General features: G+C 59.5%; 1 protein-coding gene across 6 annotated transcripts in view; it reads left to right on the top strand.

The window, feature by feature from the left end:
* The first annotated feature begins 2,922 nt into the window (after positions 1-2,922).
* Positions 2,923-20,112, top strand: part of ITGA5 (integrin subunit alpha 5) — a 54,224-nt gene continuing 37,034 nt past the window's right edge. The window contains exons 1-2 of one of the 6 annotated variants that reach the window (XM_073318274.2): positions 2,923-3,193; positions 19,933-20,063. In XM_073318274.2, coding sequence (XP_073174375.1) covers positions 3,039-3,193; positions 19,933-20,063 — 286 coding nt within the window. In that variant the 5' untranslated portion in view covers positions 2,923-3,038. Of the gene's footprint in view, positions 3,194-16,515; positions 16,683-19,929; positions 20,064-20,112 lie in introns of those variants that run through there. The other 5 variants (XM_073318273.2, XM_073318281.2, XM_073318282.2 and 2 more) reach the window with 5 other exon arrangements.

Genomic DNA, 20,112 nt, shown 5'->3' with positions numbered 1-20,112 from the left:
GGGGTCCTGGCTTGAAGTGGTTTCCATCCTATACAGGATTTACAGTTTGGTTCAATAGCTCTCAGCTCCCACAATGTACAAATTGTTCCAGCTCCCCTGTACCCCCATCCATTACATCCCCCTGGCTGCCCCCTGGCTATTTATGATGCAGTGGGGATGTCATGCCCCTGTGTTGGCTAAGTGCATGAAACTGGCTGGGGAAGGAGGGCTTAGGAAGAGAAACAGATGGGCATGAGGCAGGGAGGGGACACTACAGCCCCACCCCATTCTCGACCTGGAGACTCTCATTGCACCGCCCTTCCCCTCCCCATGCCCACCAGACCACTCCCCAGCGGGGTCTGGGACTTGGCCTCTGCCCCAGCCACCTTCCCGCCTGGGGTGTGGCACTGACTAGCCCCACCTTCCTAGCCCATAGTGCAGTGAACGCCCCCTGCCTGTCACTGCCAGACTGTTTTCATGGCACCTCCCTTGGTGCAGCTTGCCAAAGGGGCTGACAGCCTGGTTTGTTAGTGTAGGGTCACATGTGTGCACTGGGGCCCTGCGTGCTGAGTTGTTATTGTAGGGTTGCCTGTGGGGATTGGGGCCCTGCGTGCTGGGTTGTTATTGTAGGGTTGCCTGTGGGGATTGGGGCCCTGCGTGCTGGGCTGTTATTGTAGGGTTGCCTGTGGGGATTGGGGCCCTGCGTGCTGGGCTGTTATTGTAGGGTTGCCTGTGGGGATTGGGGCCCTGCGTGCTGGGCTGTTATTGTAGGGTTGCCTGTGGGGACTGGAGGTGTCAGGCTGGGTTCCTGTGCCATTTCCCTTCTCCTTCTAACTCAGAACCGACTAGATTCCCCTGGAGTTTCCCTGCACCCGACATCACCTCTGTGCTGTGAGTGGAGACACTCCAGCCCACTGGCTGTTCTGGGGAGCCCAGAGGTGGGGCTCACTCGCCAGCCAGGAAGTCATGGGGAAATGACTTCTAGCACAAGATTTCTGGCACTTCCTGTTTCCGAGGGGCCAGGAAATAGCACAAAAGCAGCTTTGCTGCAGCCATGGCTCAGCCCTGCTGCCTCTGGCTCCCTGGCTTGGTGGGATTTTGGGGAGCGCTGGGAAAGCCTGGGGTGCCTGCTCTGGGTTGTGGGTGCAAGTCAGAGCAGCTTCTAGTAGCCCGAGTTTGGGCCCATTTTTCACCCAGCCAGCTCCCCGATCCCTCCCAGGGTCCTTTCCCTCCATACCCCCTGGGATGGGCTGTCCTGCAGTAGGGGCTCACACTGGTCATCATGGGCCCCTGGAGAAGGTGCTCCCTGCCCTTCAGCCCCAGGAGAGCTCTTCAGGCTCCTGCCTTTGCTCCCTGTTCATGGGAACCAAGTGAGGCCAGGACAGACTGCAGCTGCTGAATTCATCTGGACTGAGCTGGCACGAACAACCCTACAATAACACACCAGTGTGCGTACAAGTGACCCTGTGATAACACACCCATCTGTACAAAAACAACCCTGCAGTAACACACCTGTGCCTGCACAAGTAACCCAACAATAACACAGCAGGAACAGGGTTCCTTGGGTTCTTGTCCCAGTTATGGGAGAGGTGTGGGGTCCAGCAGTGAGGGCAGAACACCAGGACTCCTGGGTTCCCTTCCCAGCTTCTATGTGCTGAGAATTCAAGCAATCACTGACATTAACTTTTGCTGTCTCCCCCTTTGTTCTCTTCCCTGTTTCACACCCTCCCTCCCTGGCTGTGAGGGCTAATTGCTGTTTGTGCCAGCTGTGGAGCCTCAGGGGGGCAGGGGCTGGAGGGCTGGGCTGGGCTCCCTGCCCCACACTGACTCAGGCTGGGTGGAGTGGGATGTCAGTGGAAAGCTAGTGGGGTGGTGGAGGCCTGGCGAGCGCTAGCCTCAGGGCGTTTCTCACCCTGGCCTCCTGTACTGGGATACTATGGGAGATTTCCAAGGCTTTTGCCTAAGCAAATGTTTTGCACATTGCAGGGTCACCTCTTTCCATGAACTCAGCCGGGCTGGAGCCGCTGGGATGTGCCCCCCCAGTGGCCGTTCCAGGGGGCTGGCAAGTGGAGAGGCCAGTGGGTGGGGAGCCAAGAGACCTGCTCTCTACCCTGCCTCTGGTACGTGCAGGGGAGGGTGTGTATGTGACCCCCATGCTGCAGCAGTCTCTGGGCACTGCCCCCCAAACCCACTGGGGGCAGATCCTTAGCCCCATGCTACAGCTGGGAACTGAGGCCCAGAGAGATGCAATGGCCTGCCCAGTGCACACAGGAGGCTGTTGTTTGCAGTGTTGCTGTAGCGGGCTGGTCCCAGGATCCGAGAGACAAGGTGGGGCACGGAATAGCTTTTGTTGGACTCACTTCTGCTGAGGCCAGAGGCCAGCCTTTGAGCTACCCAGGGCTCTTCCTCAGGTCCCAAGGAGGCTGTGGCAAAGCTGAGAATCGAGCCCCGCTCTCCTGAGGCCCAGCCCTCTCAGGGCCTCAGTTTCCCTGTCTGTGACATAGGATAATGACCACAGAGAAGCCATCAGGGATAGAATCAAAGTGCTTTTCCTCCTCTCTGCCTTCTGCCAGCCTCTTCCTGCCTTCTGCAAAGGGCCTTTGCAGGGAACAGCCCTGGGAGGGGCCCCGCTAGCTGCAGAACCACCCCCAGACATACTTCCTTGGGGCGCGGGGATCAGGATCTTGCTCACTTGGGGGGGGGGCTGCTGCTCCCCAAAAGTGTGAGCTCCCCCTTTTGCTACTTGCACTTGCATAGAAGCTCCCTATGGTTGAACTCAAGAGCGCAAAGCCGGACCCTTCCCGGCCCATCGCTGGGGTCCCGGGCTTGCCCCCGGCCCGGCCGGTGCCAGCGGTGTCGTGTTCTCCAAAACCGCCCCATCTCCGCGCAGCGAGATCCACCCCGCAGGCAGGGGGTGGGCGCAGCCGCGGCTGGTGACTCCTCCCTTTGGCGGGGTGGAAACACCCTGCGGGCGCTTCCAGGAGGGGTCTCGGAGCCCTGCTCCCGCAAGGTCCTGCCCGCGCGTCGGGAGCGGGGCAGCCAGCGCGCCGGGCTCCGCCATGCCACCCCCCGGGACCCTGCTGCCGCTGCTGCTGCTCGCCCTGCAGCCCGCCCGCGCCTTCAACCTGGACGTAGCCGAGCCGGCGCTGTTCCGCGGAGCCCCGGGCAGCCTCTTCGGCTTCGCCGTGGATTTCTACCTCCCGGAGCCTCAGAGGTGGGTGAGCGAGCGGCGGGGCCGGGGCCGGGGCCGCTCCCCCGCGGGCTTCTGGAGTCTTGGCACCTTGTTGAAGAACAAATTGTATCAAAGGGTCGGGGGAGGGGGGGTGGTTCACGGCCCCCTGCTAGCCCGGGGCCGGGGGAGTGGGGGGGGTTCATGGCCCCCTGTGGGCGGGGAATATGGGGGGGGTGGGGTTCACGGCCCCCTGCTAGCCCGGGGCCGGGGGAGTGGGGGGGGTTCATGGCCCCTTGTGGGCGGGGAATATGGGGGGGGGTTCAAGGCCCCCTGCTAGCCCGGGGCCGGGGGAGTGGGGGGGTTCATGGCCCCCTGTGGGCGGGGAATATGGGGGGGGGTTCACGGCCCCCTGCTAGCCCGGGGCCGGGGGAGTGGGGGGGGTTCATGGCCCTCTGTGGGCGGGGAATATGGGGGGGGGTTCACGGCCCCCTGCTAGCCCGGGGCCGGGGGAGTGGGGGGGGGTTCATGGCCCCCTGTGGGCGGGGAATATGGGGGGGGTTCACGGCCCCCTGCTAGCCCGGGGCCGGGGGAGTGTGGGGGGGGTTCATGGCCCCTTGTGGGCGGGGAATATGGGGGGGTTCACGGCCCCCTGCTAGCCCGGGGCCGGGGGAGTGGGGGGGGTTCATGGCCCCCTGTAGGCGGGGAATATGGGGGGGGTTCACGGCCCCCTGCTAGCCCGGGGCCGGGGGAGTGGGGGGGGTTCATGGCCCCTTGTGGGCGGGGAATATGGGGGGGGGGGTTCACGGCCCCCTGCTAGCCCGGGGCCGGGGGAGTGGGGGGGGTTCATGGCCCCTTGTGGGCGGGGAATATGGGGGGGTTCACGGCCCCCTGTTACCCCCGGGGGAGGAGGCGTGTGCTCCTAGCCCAGCGCTGACTTCCCGGGCTCTGCCCCCAGTCCCCCTGGCGGGGCCCCGCCTCTTTCCGCCGGTCTGGGCACGCGGCTCCGGCCCCGTGCCGCGTCCCGTCCGGTCCCGGCTCGCTCCTCGGAGCCCCGGCCGCGGCGCTCTGGTTCTGCCGGGCCCCGGAGCCCCCCCGCCCGCATCCCTCGCGCTCCCGGGCCCGCGCCTGTTCGTGGGATCCCCGCACGGGGTGGACGCGCGTGGGGACCCGGGGCCGGGTGGGCGGGCGACGCCGCAGCCCGAGCCCCGCGCTCCGGTGGGACCCCCCCCCCGCGGCCCCGCACAGAACAGGCTGGGAACGGAGCGTTTCCTGTAATCGGAGCCGGGGATCGGCTCCTTCCCTTGTAACTCGGAGCAGGCGGAATTCCAGCGCTGGAGGCGCTTTCTCCTGGCGGCGCAGGGACCGGTGGGGGCACTCCCTGGGAGAGGGCAGCTGGGCGGGACGCTGCGGGGCTGGGGAGGTTATTCCTGCCCCCCCCCCCGCCTCGCCAGGGGGCAGCCCCGAGTGGGGCACAGGAACTGCGAGCACTGGGGGGCGGCAGGAGTCCCTGGCGAGCTACGAACACGGAGCCATGGGGGGGCTGGAGGGGGCGTCTCCCGGACCAGGGCTGAACCGCCCTTGCATTTCCCCGTCCCCCTCCTGAACTGGCCCGTGGCCCACGCCCATCAGGATGGGGGCGAATCTGCCTCCCCCGAGGTCCTGCTGGGTTGGGTGCAGAGGAAGCAACCAAGGGCGGAAGGTGCCAGGGATCGGGACCCTCATGCCAGTGAACGTGGCAGGGTTGAGGGCAGGACTCCTCCAGAGCTCAGGCAACTCCGGTTCATGGTGCTGTGTAATCAGGGGCGGGGGAGTGGGTGACACTGGGTGTCTTGACATGGAGCCCAGTGTTCCCAGGCTCAGGGTGTTAGGGTTTGTCTACACAGGCACTTTACAGGTGCTGCAACTGTCTCGCTCAGGGGTGTGAAAAAACACCCCCCTGAGCGCTGCAAGTTTCAACGCTGTTAAATGCCAGTGTAGACAGCGCCCCAGTGCTGGGAGCTATGCCCCTCGTGGAGGTGGTTTTCTCAGAGCTCTCTCCCAGCGCTGTGCTGTCACTACGCACGTTCAAGCACTCATTGCCAGTGTAGACAAGCCCTTATTCGGTTCTGACTAGAACCCAGTAGTCCTGGCTCCCAGCCCCGCCACTCAAACCAGTAGACCTGTCTTGGGTTCTATCCTTGTCTCTGGAGAAGGAGTCCTGCCTCACAGCTCGGCTGCTTGAACCCCAAGACCCCACTCCCCTCCCAGAACTGGGGATAGAACCCAGGAGTCCTGATTCCGAACGCCCCTTGGTCCCCTAGGGACACAGAATTCCCAGATGCTGCTCCTGGGAATGCCACTTATCAAAGCCCCTCTCTTCCCTGCCCTGGCAGTGCTGGGTGGGTGTGGGGCCTGGTGGCTCTGATCCAGTGGGGAGGGTGGAGTTGGGGAGAGCTGTGTCCCGTGGCCTGTGGCAGGCAGCCAGCTCAGTGAGCTTTCTCGCGGAGATGCCCCTCATGAGTGTGCTCTGTTCCATTCACGGTCCCTACTTGCTCCCAGCACCAGTCAGGCTGAGCTTGTTAAAGCCCCAGCCCTTGGATGTGCCAAGAGGCAGCTGAGGGGGTAAAGCCCAACCAAGAGGCAGCTGTTACCATTGATCCTATTGGCCTAACCACCCTGTTCCTCTTCTCCCCCCACCCCCATATCTGTTGGCCAGGAAAGTGCCTCCAACCCCTGGTATCACTGGGCTGATTGGCCTGAGGGTCTGCCATGTCCAGCCCTGTGGGCTCATCCCCTGCAACCGGGGTTGGGGGTGTAAGAGCCACTTCCCCTCTACTGGGTTGTTAACCCTTTCAGCTGCCAAGCAGACTGCTTAGAACCCACAGTGCGATTACTGTGGCATGTTGGGACACAAGGTGCAGACCTCAGGGTGCTGTCGGGGTGAGTAGCAGTCTAGCCCCCATTGTCTTCAGTCAAAATCCCAGCTGGCAGGTTTGCTGGCTATTGTGCTCTACCCCAGAGGTGGCTGCATTAGAATGGTGCTGGGTGGGTCCCTTTTGGGGGGAAAGTGTTTATAGACCTGTTGGGCCATGTCCCAGCATTCTGCGATGTGAGAGCAGCCCCTGATGTGACCTGAAACTGCAGGCTGCTCTGCACCTAACTCCCTGTGTGCTCAGGGGGTCAGAGAGAGAGGGCCCAACCCAACACCCCAGCTTCGAAACAGCCAACACTCAGGGGCTAAAACCACACCCATCTCTGATCATTCCCAGATGTTTGTGCTTGGCTCCTTAGGAGCACGTGGTCTGGTAGCTAAAAGAAGAGTGGACTGGGAGTCAGGACTCCTGGGTTTGTTTCTGGGTCTGGGGGGAGTGGGGTCTAGTGGGTAGGTTAGAGCAGGGGGCCTGGGAGTGGGGTCTAGTGCAGGGGTAGGCAAACTTTTTGGCCTGAGGGCCACATCAGGGTATAGAAATTGTATGGCGTGGCATGAATACTCATGGTTCCCAGCCAATGGGATCTGCGGGGGCAGCACTTGGGGCAGGGGCAGTGTATAGAGCCCTCTGGCTGCCCCTACGCATAGGAGCTGGAGGGGGGACATGCCCTGCTTCTGGGAGCCACGCAGAGCCATGACACACGCGGAGCAAGGCAAGCCCCCAACCACGCTCCCCGGCAAGAGCTTGAGAGCCAGATTAAAACATCTGAAGGGCTGGATGCAGCCCCCAGGCTGTAGTTTGCCCACCCCTGGTCTAGTGGGTTAGAGCAGGGGGCTGGAATCAGGATGCCTGGGTTTGGGTTTGGGTTCTGGCTCGGGGGAGTGGGATCTAGTGGGTAGGTTAGAGCAGGGGGCCTGGGAGTCAGAATGCCAGGGTTCTGTCTCCAGCTCAGCTCCTAACTCACTGTGTAAATCATTCTTCTGGGCATCTGTTTTCCTCCTCTGTGCAGTGGGGTTATTGGTACTGACTGAGATAGGGGGATAGCTGATTGTGAGGCTGTATTCCACCTCCTGGGTGATGCGCTTTGGGTGGCGAGCGGGTTCACACTGTCATCCTGAGGTCTGGTTTGTGGATTCCAGGGTTCTGCATTTTATTTGGATGGGTCTCATATCCATTGCCGCCAGTTCTCCACCCCCTTCACACGCAGTGCCACTGATTTCCCAACCCCCTTGCAGCCAAATCAGTGCATCCTGTAATGAAATGTCACTGATTGCCTTTCCTCGCTCAACATGTCATCTCTCTCTTGGCCTGGACGTCCTGGTCCCTCATGCAGCGCAGATCTGGGCACCACCTGATACAGGGAAGGCAAAACTTTCACCTGGCTTGCTATTTTCCCCTCCTCCTGTTGAAGGGGCTGGCACAGGCTGCCCATGGCACTGGGTCTGGGGCTGGAAGCGATTGGCACTGGGATGCTCTGTCCAGGGCTCTGGTTTCCAGAGAGGGGGACGTCTCTGGTAGCATTTCTGCTTCACAGCCCTGGGTAATTATCCCACTTTATAGAAGAGGACACTGAATCACAGAGCTGGGAAGTGACTCGCTCAGGGTTACGCAGCAAGGCAGAGGCAGAGATGGGAATAGAACCCAGAAGTCCTGACTCCCAGTCCCGCCCTGCTCTAACTGCAGAGCTCGCTGCAGAAAGCAGCAACCAGCTCTGTGAGGCCCCAGCAGCTCTGCCGGGGGAGGGTCTCTGCATGGGGACCCCAGGAAGAGGCCTTGTCGGGCTTGGCTTCAGCAGACGTTAGTGCTCTTGACGGCAAGGAACAGATTTCACAAGGTTGGTCTGCTGGATTGGGTGTGGGGCTGGGAGGCAGAACTCCAGGGTTCTATCCCCTGCTCTGCCAATGACCTCCTGTGTGACCCCCCCGTGCCTCAGTTTCCCCATCTATTTCAGGGGGATAATGGTACTCCCCAGTGCAGTGACATTGTGGCCTCCCAGCCTTGCTGTCCTTCCTGTGTTCCCTGGGGTGGTGGCAGCAAGCTATGCACCCTGCCCCCTTGGAATGTGGGGCATCAGCTGGCTATGCCGGGGGATCTAGCCCACAGCTCCCTGCTACAGTAAGGGGCTGCCCACTTAGCACAGCCCTGGGCACCAAAGGGTTAAATACACAACAGGAGCCATTAGCTTATTGCCCAAGAGCTCTGCCTGGCCATGGGCCAGTCCATGCCAGTCAGATTTCATAATCCATGTGACCATCCAGCCTGACCGGCACAGCACAGGCCTCAGGACTGCGCTGGGCTAGCTCCTGCTTGAGCTCGTCCAAAGGAGTTAAAATGGCCAGGGATGGAGAATCCACCACAACCCTCAGTAAACTGTTCTGATAGTTAACGCCCCTCCCTGTTACCCATTCACATCTTATTGCCAGTCTGAGCTGATCTGGCTTCAGCGGCCAGCCACTGGCGTGGGTTAGACTTTCTCTGCTGGGCTGCAGAGCCCATTGTCATAGGGACTGTCAGCCCTGAACCTTCTCTTTGCTAAACTCATTACATTGAGCTCCCAGAGCCTCTTGCTATTGGGCCCCAGAGGTGCACCAGAAAGGGGCCCTTGTCCAGGCTCCCGGGGTGGGGGAGGTGGCAGGGTCTGGGAACGCGCCAGACAGGCAAGGCGGGTGCAGGACCCAGCTGCAGGCTGGGTGGATGCTCTCCCTGATCTTCCAACCAAGAGCAGCCCGGAGCTCAGCTAATCTCTGCTCTGGTGTTCACACCCCTCCCGTGGGGGGAAGGGGAGGGCTTCCTGACTTACCATAGCCCCCAGCAGAGCCTATTCTGATCCTGACTCTTGCCTATGCTGTGAGTGATTCAGTGTCAAGTCCCTGCCATTCTCTGCCTCAGTTTCCCCTCTGAAGTAGGGCTGATAACCGTCACCCGCCCCTTCCCTGATGGGCTGGGGGATTCATGAGAGCTGGAAGATCAGTGTGAACACAAGACTCACCAGACACCCTCAGAGCATCACAGCAACTGTGGTGCACACACCCCTCCTCTCAGCCCGTGGCGTGAGGCTATTACCCCAGCTTTCCCTCCTTGCTAGACTATTTATCAGTCTAGCAGGCCTCTCTGCCTCTTCCACTGCTCCAGGTCTTGCTGCCTATTAACTCATTCACACCCAGGCCCGGACCCCGTCCCCAGCAGCATGGGGGAAGTATCTACACAAAGCTGGGAGAAAGCAGCCAGAGAATGCTTCATGAGTGGCGGGGCCGGGGCCGGGGCCGGGTCTGCTCCCCGCTGGGCTTCGGAGTCCTGGCACCTTGCTGAAGAACAAATTTTATCAGTCCTCAGGGGTGCCAGCAGCTCAGCAGAGGGTGGGAAGCCCCAGAGGGCAAATGACCAGCCAAGCCCCAGGCTGAGGGTCTAGATCCCATGTGGAGCAGCTTAGGGCAGCTGGGCCGTGGGAACAGTGTGTTGGGTAATGGGACCCCAGACAGCGCCCACCCTGACCCCAGAGCAAATCCTACACACTCACCTGCCCCCTGGAACACCGGGAGGTTTGTGACCCCAGAGAGCTCCTCTGTGACGTCTCCCTGAGCAGTTTGACACCCCCCACCCCAGACCTTCCAGAGAGCTGAGTTTCCCAGGGACTGAGGCAGCATCGGGAGCTGGTGTTGGCTCATTCAGCCTCAGGGTTGTGGCTGCCAGGTCCTGCCCCCACCCCCTCGCCCCCACCCCTTGGGGTGGGCTCCTGACCCGTGATCGCTGGGCTTTGCTGTGTGGAGCAGGCTGTGACGTCTAGGGATGGGCCTACTGATTCCCATGGCATGCGGGGATGGAAAGAGCTGACCAGGATGCAGCCATCAGGGCCTTGCCTGGATTTAGGAAAAGTCTGGTTTGCAGTGTTCGGGTATGCCCATGTGTGCCGCCGCCTGGCACGGCACCGCTCACCCTGACTCCGGCCTAGGCTGGGATTCTCCCTTAGTCCAGGTCTCGGGACTGGGGCTTTCGGAGCAGCGGGATCCTGGTTCTCTCCCTGCTGCCCTCAGGAATCGCCGAGCGGCCAGGACTACCCATGGCATGGCTCCCCTGTGCAATCCCTTTCCTGTCTGTCTCTCCCTTTTCCCGTCTCTGCGCACTCTGGCTGGCAGCAGAAGCCGCGCAGTGAGTCAGGCTGTTCCCGGAGCCCTGGCTCCCAGCCGGCCCAAACCACAGAGCAGGAGCAATGTGTGAGTGAGTGCTGCTTTCCCAGGAGAATCCCAGCCCGGATGCCGCACAGCCTCTGCCCTGAATCAGCTGACCCAGTCCCCAGCCGGGACCTTGTGGGTTAGCAGCTGAGTGTAACCCCCACCCTTCTTCCAGGGGGGCTGGCAGACAGCTGACCGGCTCTCCCCATCTCCAGGGGCCAGCAGGTAAACCCCCTCTGTCCGGAGGCACACTGTGCTGGGGAGGAGCAGGCTGCCATCGGCAGGGCACCATGCAGGGCAGCAAGGCATGCTGGGAATGATGCCAGAGTATATGAAGCTGCCTGCGAGAGAGCAGAGAGGCCCGCACTGGCTATGGGGGCTCTATGTCCATGGAGTGAGACGGGGGCTCTCCAGCCAGGAGCTGAGGGGCTGGCAGTAGGACTTGGAGCAGTGGAAGAGGCAGAGAGGCCAGCTGGACAGGACTGATAAATAGTCTAGCAAGGAAGGGAAGCTGGGGTAGTAGCCCCAACCCTTGGGGAGCCGCCTGACAGCAGAGGTGTGTGTGCAGTTGCTTTGATGCTCTGAGGGTGTCTGGTGTGTCTTGTGTTCACAGTGATCTTCCAGCTCTCAGGAATCCCCCAGCCCATCAGGGAAGGGGAGGGTGAAGGTTATCAGCCCTACTTCGGAAGGGAAACTGAGGCAGAGAGTGGCAGGGACTTGCCCATGCTATGAGTGATTCAGTGTCAAGAGTCAGGATCAGAACACAGGAGTCCTAACACCCACCCCCACCATCCTGCACTAATCCACCAGACCTCTCTGTCTTCCCCACAAATGGGAGATCAGCCCCAAAGCAGAACCACGGTTCTGGTCCTGGATCACCTTTAAGCTGGGATCTCAGTCTCCGTGATGGGCACCTCCCAGGGTGCTGGGACTGGTTGGGCTGGGGATCCCCATGTTTCAGCATGGTCAGAGCCGGGTTCTGGCTGGTTCCATTCCAGGCAGCTGTAGTCTGGATCCTGGGCTTTGATTTGGGCTATGGGGCAGCCCTGGGCCCCTAGAGAGCCCCACGGTGAGGACATGACACTTGTTAGCTGGGGGCATGAGCTAGCGGGCAGAGAAAAGTGGGCCCGAGTAAGAGTCCAGATGGGGGGTGTAACATCCCCCACCCCACAAGCCGCAGCACGGGAGCCCAGCCTGGTGCCCATGGGCTGGCTGTAGGGTCCAGGCCCTGGAACTCTGCTCCCCAAACCCAAATGTGCTGCACAATCTGGGCCTGAGCCCCCGACCCCCTCCATCTGTGGGTGCTGGGGGGGAAGCTCTGTCTCTTGCCCCCATGGTTCCCGTGCCCCACAGTCCAGGGATCCCGCCTCTTGCCCCTTCCCACATCCCCAGTGTCTTGGGGTAGATTCCCCCCACCCCCTTGGCCTGCCCCTCTCCCACCAGCCCCTGGAGCGGGGTGGGAGAGCCAGCAGGAGCTTGGGCTGCCTTTGTTCTCCAGGCTAGCTCATTCCCAGGGGGTGGGGGAGGGGGCTCCAGGGAAAGAAACAACAGGTGCCCCCTCCCCCTTCAGAGACATGAGAGCTCAGTCGGGGCCTTTAATGGCCTAGACCCCCGGCCCCCCTGCTGTGCCCAGCCTCTGCTTTGCTGGAGCTCCCTGCCTTGGCCAGGCCTCCAAGCCTTCCCCTCCTTCCCCAGCCAGGCAGGCTCAGCCCAGCTCCCCGGGCCGGGGGAGCTGGGGGGGCAGGCTCCCCAAACCCCTGCCTGGGCTGGGTTCCAGGGCCACTGCGCTGCCTGCAGCCACCCTGGGACAGCTGGGCTGAGGCCCTCGCAGACTGTGGGGCAGGAGGGGCTGCATCCCCCAACACGCTTCTAAAAAGGTTCTGGTGCCCTTGGGTCGCCCTCTGTAACTGCCCCAAAGCCACTGCTGGGGGCCCCTGGCTGCTCTTTGGGGGGGTTTTACTCCGAGGGGGGGCGGGGGTCTGTCCAGGTCCAATTCCCTCCGGGACCTGCAGAGCTGGGTGGGGCTGGTTCCTGGCCTGGACTTGTGGCATCCTGGACTAGTTTGGCTGCACCAGACACCAGCTGAATTGCCATTGCCTTTAGAGCCCTTCCCCATCTAAGCCTGCCCCATCTGCGGGATCTGCTGGCTCACTGAGCCCTCGGCCCTGCCAGCCTGCTTTGTACTCCAGGGCGCAGCCAGTTCTTGCAGACCTTTCCAGGGGAGGCCCACGCCGCACTCTCACTCCCACAGATGCAGTACGGGGTCTCCTTGGGCTGCTTCATTTGGCCTGAGACTCTCTAGCTGCCCATTGTGTGCGGAAAGCCCAGGAGCTGCGTGTCCGTTTCCTTTCAGTATAATTATTACATAGCACCCAAGGGTCCCAAAGCACAAACCAGCTGTGAATTCAGTCACACAGTCACCTGCTAGAGGCTAGTAGAAGTGGGGCCAGCTCATGGGGCAGAAACTGAGGTGCAGTGAGGTGCCCAAGGCTATGGAGAGTCTCTGTCAGTCAGGGCTAGAACCCAGGAGTCCTGGCTCCTAGACCCCACAGCTCCAACCTACTAGACCCACCCTCCAGAGCCAGGGCTAGAACCGAGGAGTCCTGACTTCATCTCCTTCTGTAACAGTAGCCCCCACTCTCACCATGTCTCAGGTCTTGCCCAATCAGATTCTCCCTTGTGAAGTGCCCTCCCTTACTCCAGGGCTGTGGCCATTAGTGAGGGAGGAGCCTGGTGCCCTGCAAGGGCTGGATGGCACCTCTCCGCCCTGCCCCTCCACCCCATGGGGCGCCCTCCGGCTCCACAGGGATTGACCCGACACTCTCCGCTGTAGACAGAAGCTTGTTGCTTTTAACCCCCTTTTCTGTGCCCTTTGTGGGGGAGGGGGAAATAGTTTGCGGGGGGGGGCGGCCCTCGCCAGCAGGAAGTCAGTTGCCTTTTACAGACCAAACCATTTACCCCAGGAATTGGTGCTGGCCCTTCCTGGCTGGTAGAGTTCCCCTGGGATTAGACAAGTGGCTGCCGCTGCTCTGTGCCTGGACCCCCAGCCCCTGCTCCACTGAGGTGCTGACTGCCCACTGCAGGGCCAGCCCTGTTTGTGTGGTGACAGGCCCAGAGCCCCCAGAACTGGGGCTTTCGCGGCCAGTATGGACCCAGCCAAGCTGGACCTGCTTTCCCCTGGTGCTTGTCTGAGGGGAGCGCCCAGCAGCCCCAACTGAGATCGGGGCCCCTTCGTGCCAGATGCTGCATGGACAGACACAATCGCTGCCCCAGACAGTTCACAGTCTACAGAGACAACGAGTAGGGTGGAGACAGGAAGCAGGGTTCTCCTGCATTACTGACGGAAGCCAAGGCCCAGGTTGTGACGTGCCCAAGGTCACAAAGGGAGACCAGGCATTGAACCCCTGTCTCCTCATCCCCTGACCCACCAGCGATGGCTCAGCTCCTGCCACCCACACCTGAGCCCTTGGGGAGCTGGTGCTGGGTGCTGGGTGGGATGTGCTGCTGGGTGATGTTGAGGGTTGCCTGGCATCTCCTGCTGTGCTGGGCACAGTGTTCTCCATCTGGCCTGATGACACGAGTGTCAGGGGGCAGGTATTGTCCCAAGGGGTCCAGCAGCTTCTCGGTATGAGTTCATATGGGGAGGCTGTAATGGATCTCTGGGGTACAACCTGAAACTGTGGAACTGCTGTACCCCCTTAACACTCCTGCCTGAACTGTTCTCACACTACTATGCCAGTGACTGTGCAAGCTCATTAATTCATTTGCCACTCTGACACAGGGTAGTGGGTGTGCCGCAGCCCTTGTTAACCTGAGCTGAGATTCCACAAGCACATCAACCAAAATTACACTGTTTTAGGTAAAATATAAAACAGCTTTATTAACTACAGAGAGACAGGCTTGAAGTGACTATAAGTAGCAGGCATTGAGATCAAAGTTGGTTACCTAAGAAATAAATAATTGGTTAGTCTCTAAGGTGCCACAAGTACTCCTTTTCTTTTTGCGAATACAGACTAACACGACTGTTACTCTGAAACCTGTCATTATGAAAGGCACTGAATTTAGCCGTATGGAGTGGAAATCTATCAACTTCATGAATTTTAATTTGTTAGTCTCTCAGGTGCCACAAGTACTCCTTTTCTTTTTAAGAAATAAAAGTAGAAACACAGTCTAAACCAGGGGTGGGGAACCTCCAGCCCACGAGCCAGATCCAGCCCCCTGCTTAATTTCATTCGGCCCACGGCAAGTATCTGCGCCATGGGCTGGAAGCCCCGAGCCTCGGTGCCCCACATGGGGCTGTAGCGAGCAGCGGCTTGCCCTGCTGTGGGGGAAGCGAGGGTGCCAGGCTGGTCGGGTTGGCTGCCCCTGCAGCTGCTAAGCACAGGGGTGATCAAGAAAGTTCAGAGTCTGCATGCGCTTACCACCGCCTGCAGGCGCTGCCCCTGCAGCTCCCATTGGCCGGGAACCTGCGGGCGTTGTCCGCACACACAGTACAGAGCCACATGGTCACATCATGGGCTGCTTCCAAGAGCAGCAGGGGGCCAAGGCACGGGGGGAGCCTGCCTTAGCCCCGGCACCGACGAGGAGCCACCTGAGGTAAGCGGCGCCCCACCGGAACCTGCAACCCAACCCCCTGCCCAAGTCCTGAGCCCCCTCCCAGAGCCTGCACCCCCGCCCCAACCCCCTGCCCCAGCCCTGAGCCTGCTCCTGCACTCCAAACCCCTCGGCTCCAGCCCGGAGCCCCCTCCTGCACCCTGAACCCCTCATTTCTGGTCCCACCCCAGAGCCTAGGAGAAGCCCCGAGCCTTCCCCCCCTCCCCCCCCTGGCTGTGTGTGGCCTGTAACCGATTTTTTATGTGAGTCAGTGGCTCCCAATAGAAAAAAGGTTCCCCACCCCTGCTCTAAATTCTAACTTTAACAGACTAAGCAAGATCTGAATGAAGCAGTCTCTCACCCTAAGAGATGTTACAGCAGCTGACAGTTCTCAGTACACAGGCTGGATTCCCTTCCCAGCCGGGGACCAGTCTCCTCAGTTCAAAGTCTTTGTCTTCCAGATGCTGAAATGGGGGAGGAGAGAGGCCAAGTGATGATGTCACTGTCCCTCTTTTAAACTTTCCTCCCGCTGCTAGGAAGATCCTTGCTGTGGCGTGGGTTAACCCTCACTGGGCATGTGCCCTCTCTGAGGAGTCTCTGGGCTGGCAATTGGGAGAGTGGTTTCCCCTTATCGGGCCACTGACACGTCTGGCTGGTGCTGATGTAAATCTGTCTCACTAGGTGCTCCTTTGTTGCCACTGAAAGGCCGGCTGTGGGCGTTCCCAACCTCTCAACTTATTTCAGCAACATACCCATAGCAAAACCTCAGAACTTCCTAGGATGAAAGATCTGATGGGAAATGGTGAGGGGGAAAGGTGTTTAAAGTTTTGAACAAATGTTTGACCTGGTTGCTCAGGCGCGTTTCCTAAGCGTATGTAAAGATGTCTGTGGGACCACAATGTGAAAACTGGGGATGAGATGGTGTCTAGCCGATGCCTTTGAGCAGACCCAGGCATCTCTTGAGACTAAACCACAGGAACAGGATGTTTACAAGTATCTTCGGTGCTACTGTTAAACCTCATGATAAAAAAATGTGGTGTTCGTGTTAACCCTGATGTCAAACCCTAGGAAAAGGGTGCAATATGCATGATTTTGGGGGAAAGCTCTTGCACATGCTAGGAGTGGTAAATAAGAACTCACCCTGTGTTAAGAGGCCATATGGTAATGCTGCTTCTCAGCTAATACCTGCAAGCAGGCTTGAAGCTTGTCACAGCAGAGAAACCATAATAAACCTGGTCTGCTGTATGGAAGGGGAAACTGAGGTACATCACCTCATCGCAGGCAATGGGGATATGCAGTTGGGTGTTTGCAAATATCTTTGTCATACCACCCCCTCTGTTTAAACTGGCTGGTTTGTTCGATACCTCTTGTGTCTTCCAGCTCCTTCCTGAACCTTAACATGTGTTCAGTTACTGGTTTTTCTTTTTCTTCAGTGTTCCCTTCGCTATGGGTTCTCAATCCAATCGTACCTTTGGGGATTTGGTACTGCAGGGTCTAGTGAGGTGAGGATGTAAGGCATTCTGCATATTGGCTGGCCCTGTGCGGAGATGTCTCCCAACCCCAGGACTATACATATGCAAGAAATCCATCTCCACTCTTGGCCTTACCCTGTGTTCCTCACTCCCAGCCCTGAGACCTTCCTTTCCCCTTTTCCTTACAGGGTTGTGATCTGTGCTTTCTGGGTTACAAGTTTGTACTCTTTAGTCAGATGCACCTTTATGCAGCAGCTCTCCCTCAGCTGCTTTTTGTGTCTTACGAGCCCAGAGGAAAACCCACCCCGTCAGCCAGCCGGGTCCTTTGCATGCTCACAGACAACCACCACCTGGAAGCTTCCTGGACTCAACTTCTTGGCTGTTACAGGTGTGGGAGCTGCATCTTGACTTAAAGAGACACAGTTACTTTCCACACGCATGTCAGGACTGGGGTCCAGGAAGACTGGAGCATGGATTGGGGTACCCTCCGTCACCCCCTTCTCTGTCCCCAAGAAGTTAGCTGTGTGACTGCTCCCCTCCGTAAAGTCAGTTACACAGTTCCCTCTCTGGACCTGAGTTACAGGCTGCGTGCACAGATGCTGAATCAGCCCCTCTGTCCTGGCCATCCTCTCCCAAATGACCAGTGAGGAGACAGTCATGTGCTCCCACTATTCCTTCCCCGTTTTCCTTTTCTGGGTCCAACAGGCTATTAATGCTAGATGGATCTAGACTTTGTAAACGATACCTCCCAAGGCAGACTTTGTACCAGACACGTCACAGTCCTATCACCATGTGGAATATGGAGGTCCAGGGTGCTGCTTTGAGGTACAGTGTGTCACTGAGGCTGGTTCTGCACTGTGCTGGGCAGGGCCTGAGCTGGCCCTTCAGACTGATGGGACTGGGGGAATAACCTGGGCCTGAGTGGGGAGGATACTGGCCACCCCCTACAGAACATGAGAGCATGCCACCCCCTACAGAAGATAGAGGGTCCAGCCATGGGGAGCGAGGTCACCTCTGTACCTGCGGGCAGTGCTGCCCAGCCAGTGTAGTTTGGGGAGCGCTTGGCTTAGAGGTGGCCTTGCAGAGAGTGTTTGGGTGGGGAGGAGCTGAGCACATGGCGTTGGTGCAAAGACCCATCCCCAGGAGTCGGAGGTGCCTGATCCAGATGTGGAAGTGAGGTGGGAAAGGTCTGGCATGTCCCTGCGAGTCGGGAATAGTGGCCGCACCGGGGGACGGAAGTCTCCTGTTGAATGTGAGGGCCTTGGCCTGGGACTCCAGGGAACCAGGCTCTTTTGGGGTTTCTGGGGCAGGGATTCCGGCACCTTGGTCCCAGCTGCAGCCTGGGGGCCTAAGTGGTGGGGACCGGCAGCCAGTCGCTGTCCCAACGAAGGCAGTGGTTGGGGCAAGTTCTGGGGATAGTGACCTGCCCCCCTCCCTCACAGTGGCCTGCGGGCTGGGGTTGGTTTCAGCTCTGTCCCAGGCCTGGCTGGGCCCTGGTCGGTGAATCGCAGCTGCTCTGTGCACCCCTGGATGCCCACAACAAGGGCCCATTGTCCCAGGCGCTGACAAGGGTCTACTACAGGCCCTGCAGCTGAGCACAGGGGCCCCATGGGGAGGGTGTGTGCAGAGGGCAATAGAACTGGGGAAAGGGGGTCATGAGGAGCAGGTTTGGGGGGCATGAGGAGTGGGTTTGAGGCCTCAGTGTGGCACTAGGGGGAGCTCTGCTGCAGGGAGTAGGCTGGGGCACTCTATAAGTGATGCACCCCTCACAGTCAGTGCTGGCCCCAGCGCAGTGGCTAGGGGATGCTGTGCTGTATATTTGCCCCCTGTTGAAGCAGAGGTCAGGCCTGGGAAATCCCGGCGTCTTCTCACAAGAGCCCTTCCCCCCTCCACCACCAGCCACCTGGTCATTTGCAGTGGTTCAGCCCTGTTTCAAAGCAGGAGTCCTGGCCCCTGTTGATGCTGCCGTCCCCCAGTGGACCCGCTTCCCCAGACCCCAGCGGGTACCTGTGCTGGTCTGGTGTCTCGTCCCACCCCCCCTCCAACTGTTCTCTGCCCTCTCTTAAGAGCAAGTCCCTTTTTAAATAGCTCTGGTCCTTCTGCTCTCTGGCCCTGTCCCCTCCTGGCCTTACTGGGAACAGGCAGCCAGTGTTCGCCCGAGACCGTGGCTGGTTGTTTCCTTCCTGCTGGCTTTTCCTTAATGAACGAACCCTGTCACTTTCCCATGGGAGTGTCCCAAGGACCAGCGCCCACAGCAATGCTCGGTCACTGCAGCTCTGATGCCCCCCCTAGTGCTGGGGCCAGGGAGCTGGTGCCGTAGCTGTGCGGAAGGGCCCCCTTGGAGCTGATACACTACGGCTGGCGGGGCAGGGCGGTATCGGTCTCCTGGGGGGAAGATGGGTGTGCGGATGGCATCCCAGGGGAGGGGCAAGCCTCCTGGATGGCACATTGACCCTGCAGTGAGTCTGTAGCCGGTGCTCAGCAAGGCAGCCTCAGGCCTTGGGGGAGCAGGGGAAGAGATGGGGCATCCCCCAGCTTGGTTAAGCTAATTCCTGCAGTGACTCCAGGGGGTTCACAGTGGGGATACCGGGGACAGGGGGTCTCAGGCCTGCAGACAGCGACCTCACCTGCAGAGCAATCACCAGCGCTCCGCAGACAGCTCCCACAGTCCCTTGTACCAGCCATGCCCATGGAGCATGCTGGGGGTGCTGGAGCAGTGGCTCATGGCCTGTCTGCAGGGAGCCTGGGAACTGGGAAAGGACCCTGGGGTGGCCGGGGGAGAGGGGCCCAGCCCAGCTGCTGTTTCTGACGAGGTTCTGATGAGGTTCAATAAGGATAAGTGCAGGGTCCTGCACTTAGGACGGAAGAACCCAATGCACCGCTACAGACTAGGGACCGAATGGCTAGGCAGCAGTTCTGCGGAAAAGGACCTAGGGGTGACAGTGGACGAGAAGCTGGATATGAGTCAGCAGTGTGCCCTTGTTGCCAAGAAGGCCAATGGCATTTTGGGATGTATAAGTAGGGGCATAGCAAGCGGATCGAGGGACGTGATCGTTCCCCTCTATTTGACATTGGTGAGGCCTCATCTGGAGTACTGTGTCCAGTTTTGGGCCCCACACTTCAAGAAGGATGTGGATAAATTGGAGAGAGTCCAGCGAAGGGCAACAAAAATGATTAGGGGTCTGGAACACATGACTTATGAGGAGAGGCTGAGGGAGCTGGGATTGTTTGGCCTGCAGAAGAGAAAAATGAGGGGGGATTTGATAGCTGCTTTCAACTACCTGAAAGGGGGTTCCAAAGAGGATGGCTCTAGACTGTTCTCAATGGTAGCAGATGACAGAACGAGGAGTAATGGCCTCAAGTTGCAGTGGGGGAGGTTTAGATTGGATATTAGGAAAAACTTTTTCACTAAGAGGGTGGTGAAACACTGGAATGCGTTACCTAGGGAGGTGGTAGAATCTCCTTCCTTAGAGGTTTTTAAGGTCAGGCTTGACAAAGCCCTGGCTGGGATGATTTAACTGGGAATTGGTCCTGCTTCGAGCAGGGGGTTGGACTAGATGACCTTCTGGGGTCCCTTCCAACCCTGATATTCTATGATTCTATGACTCATGGCCCTTTCCTCCTCTCTTTCCCAGCAGTATCAGCATCCTCGTTGGAGCTCCCAAGGCCAACACAAGCCAGCTCAACGTCACACAGGGCGGGGCTGTCTACTACTGTCCCTGGCACCAGGGCAACAGCAGCTGCACCCCGATTGAATTTGACCAGACAGGTAAAGGGCACAACTGCCTCGTGGGGGGGAGGGGCCAGTGGGTTCAATC

Source organism: Lepidochelys kempii, chromosome 20, assembly GCF_965140285.1.
Source record: "Lepidochelys kempii isolate rLepKem1 chromosome 20, rLepKem1.hap1, whole genome shotgun sequence".
NCBI classification, from domain to species: Eukaryota; Metazoa; Chordata; order Testudines; family Cheloniidae; genus Lepidochelys; species Lepidochelys kempii.
Note: the sequence above shows the minus strand (reverse complement) of the source record. Positions and strands in the feature narration are given on the sequence as shown.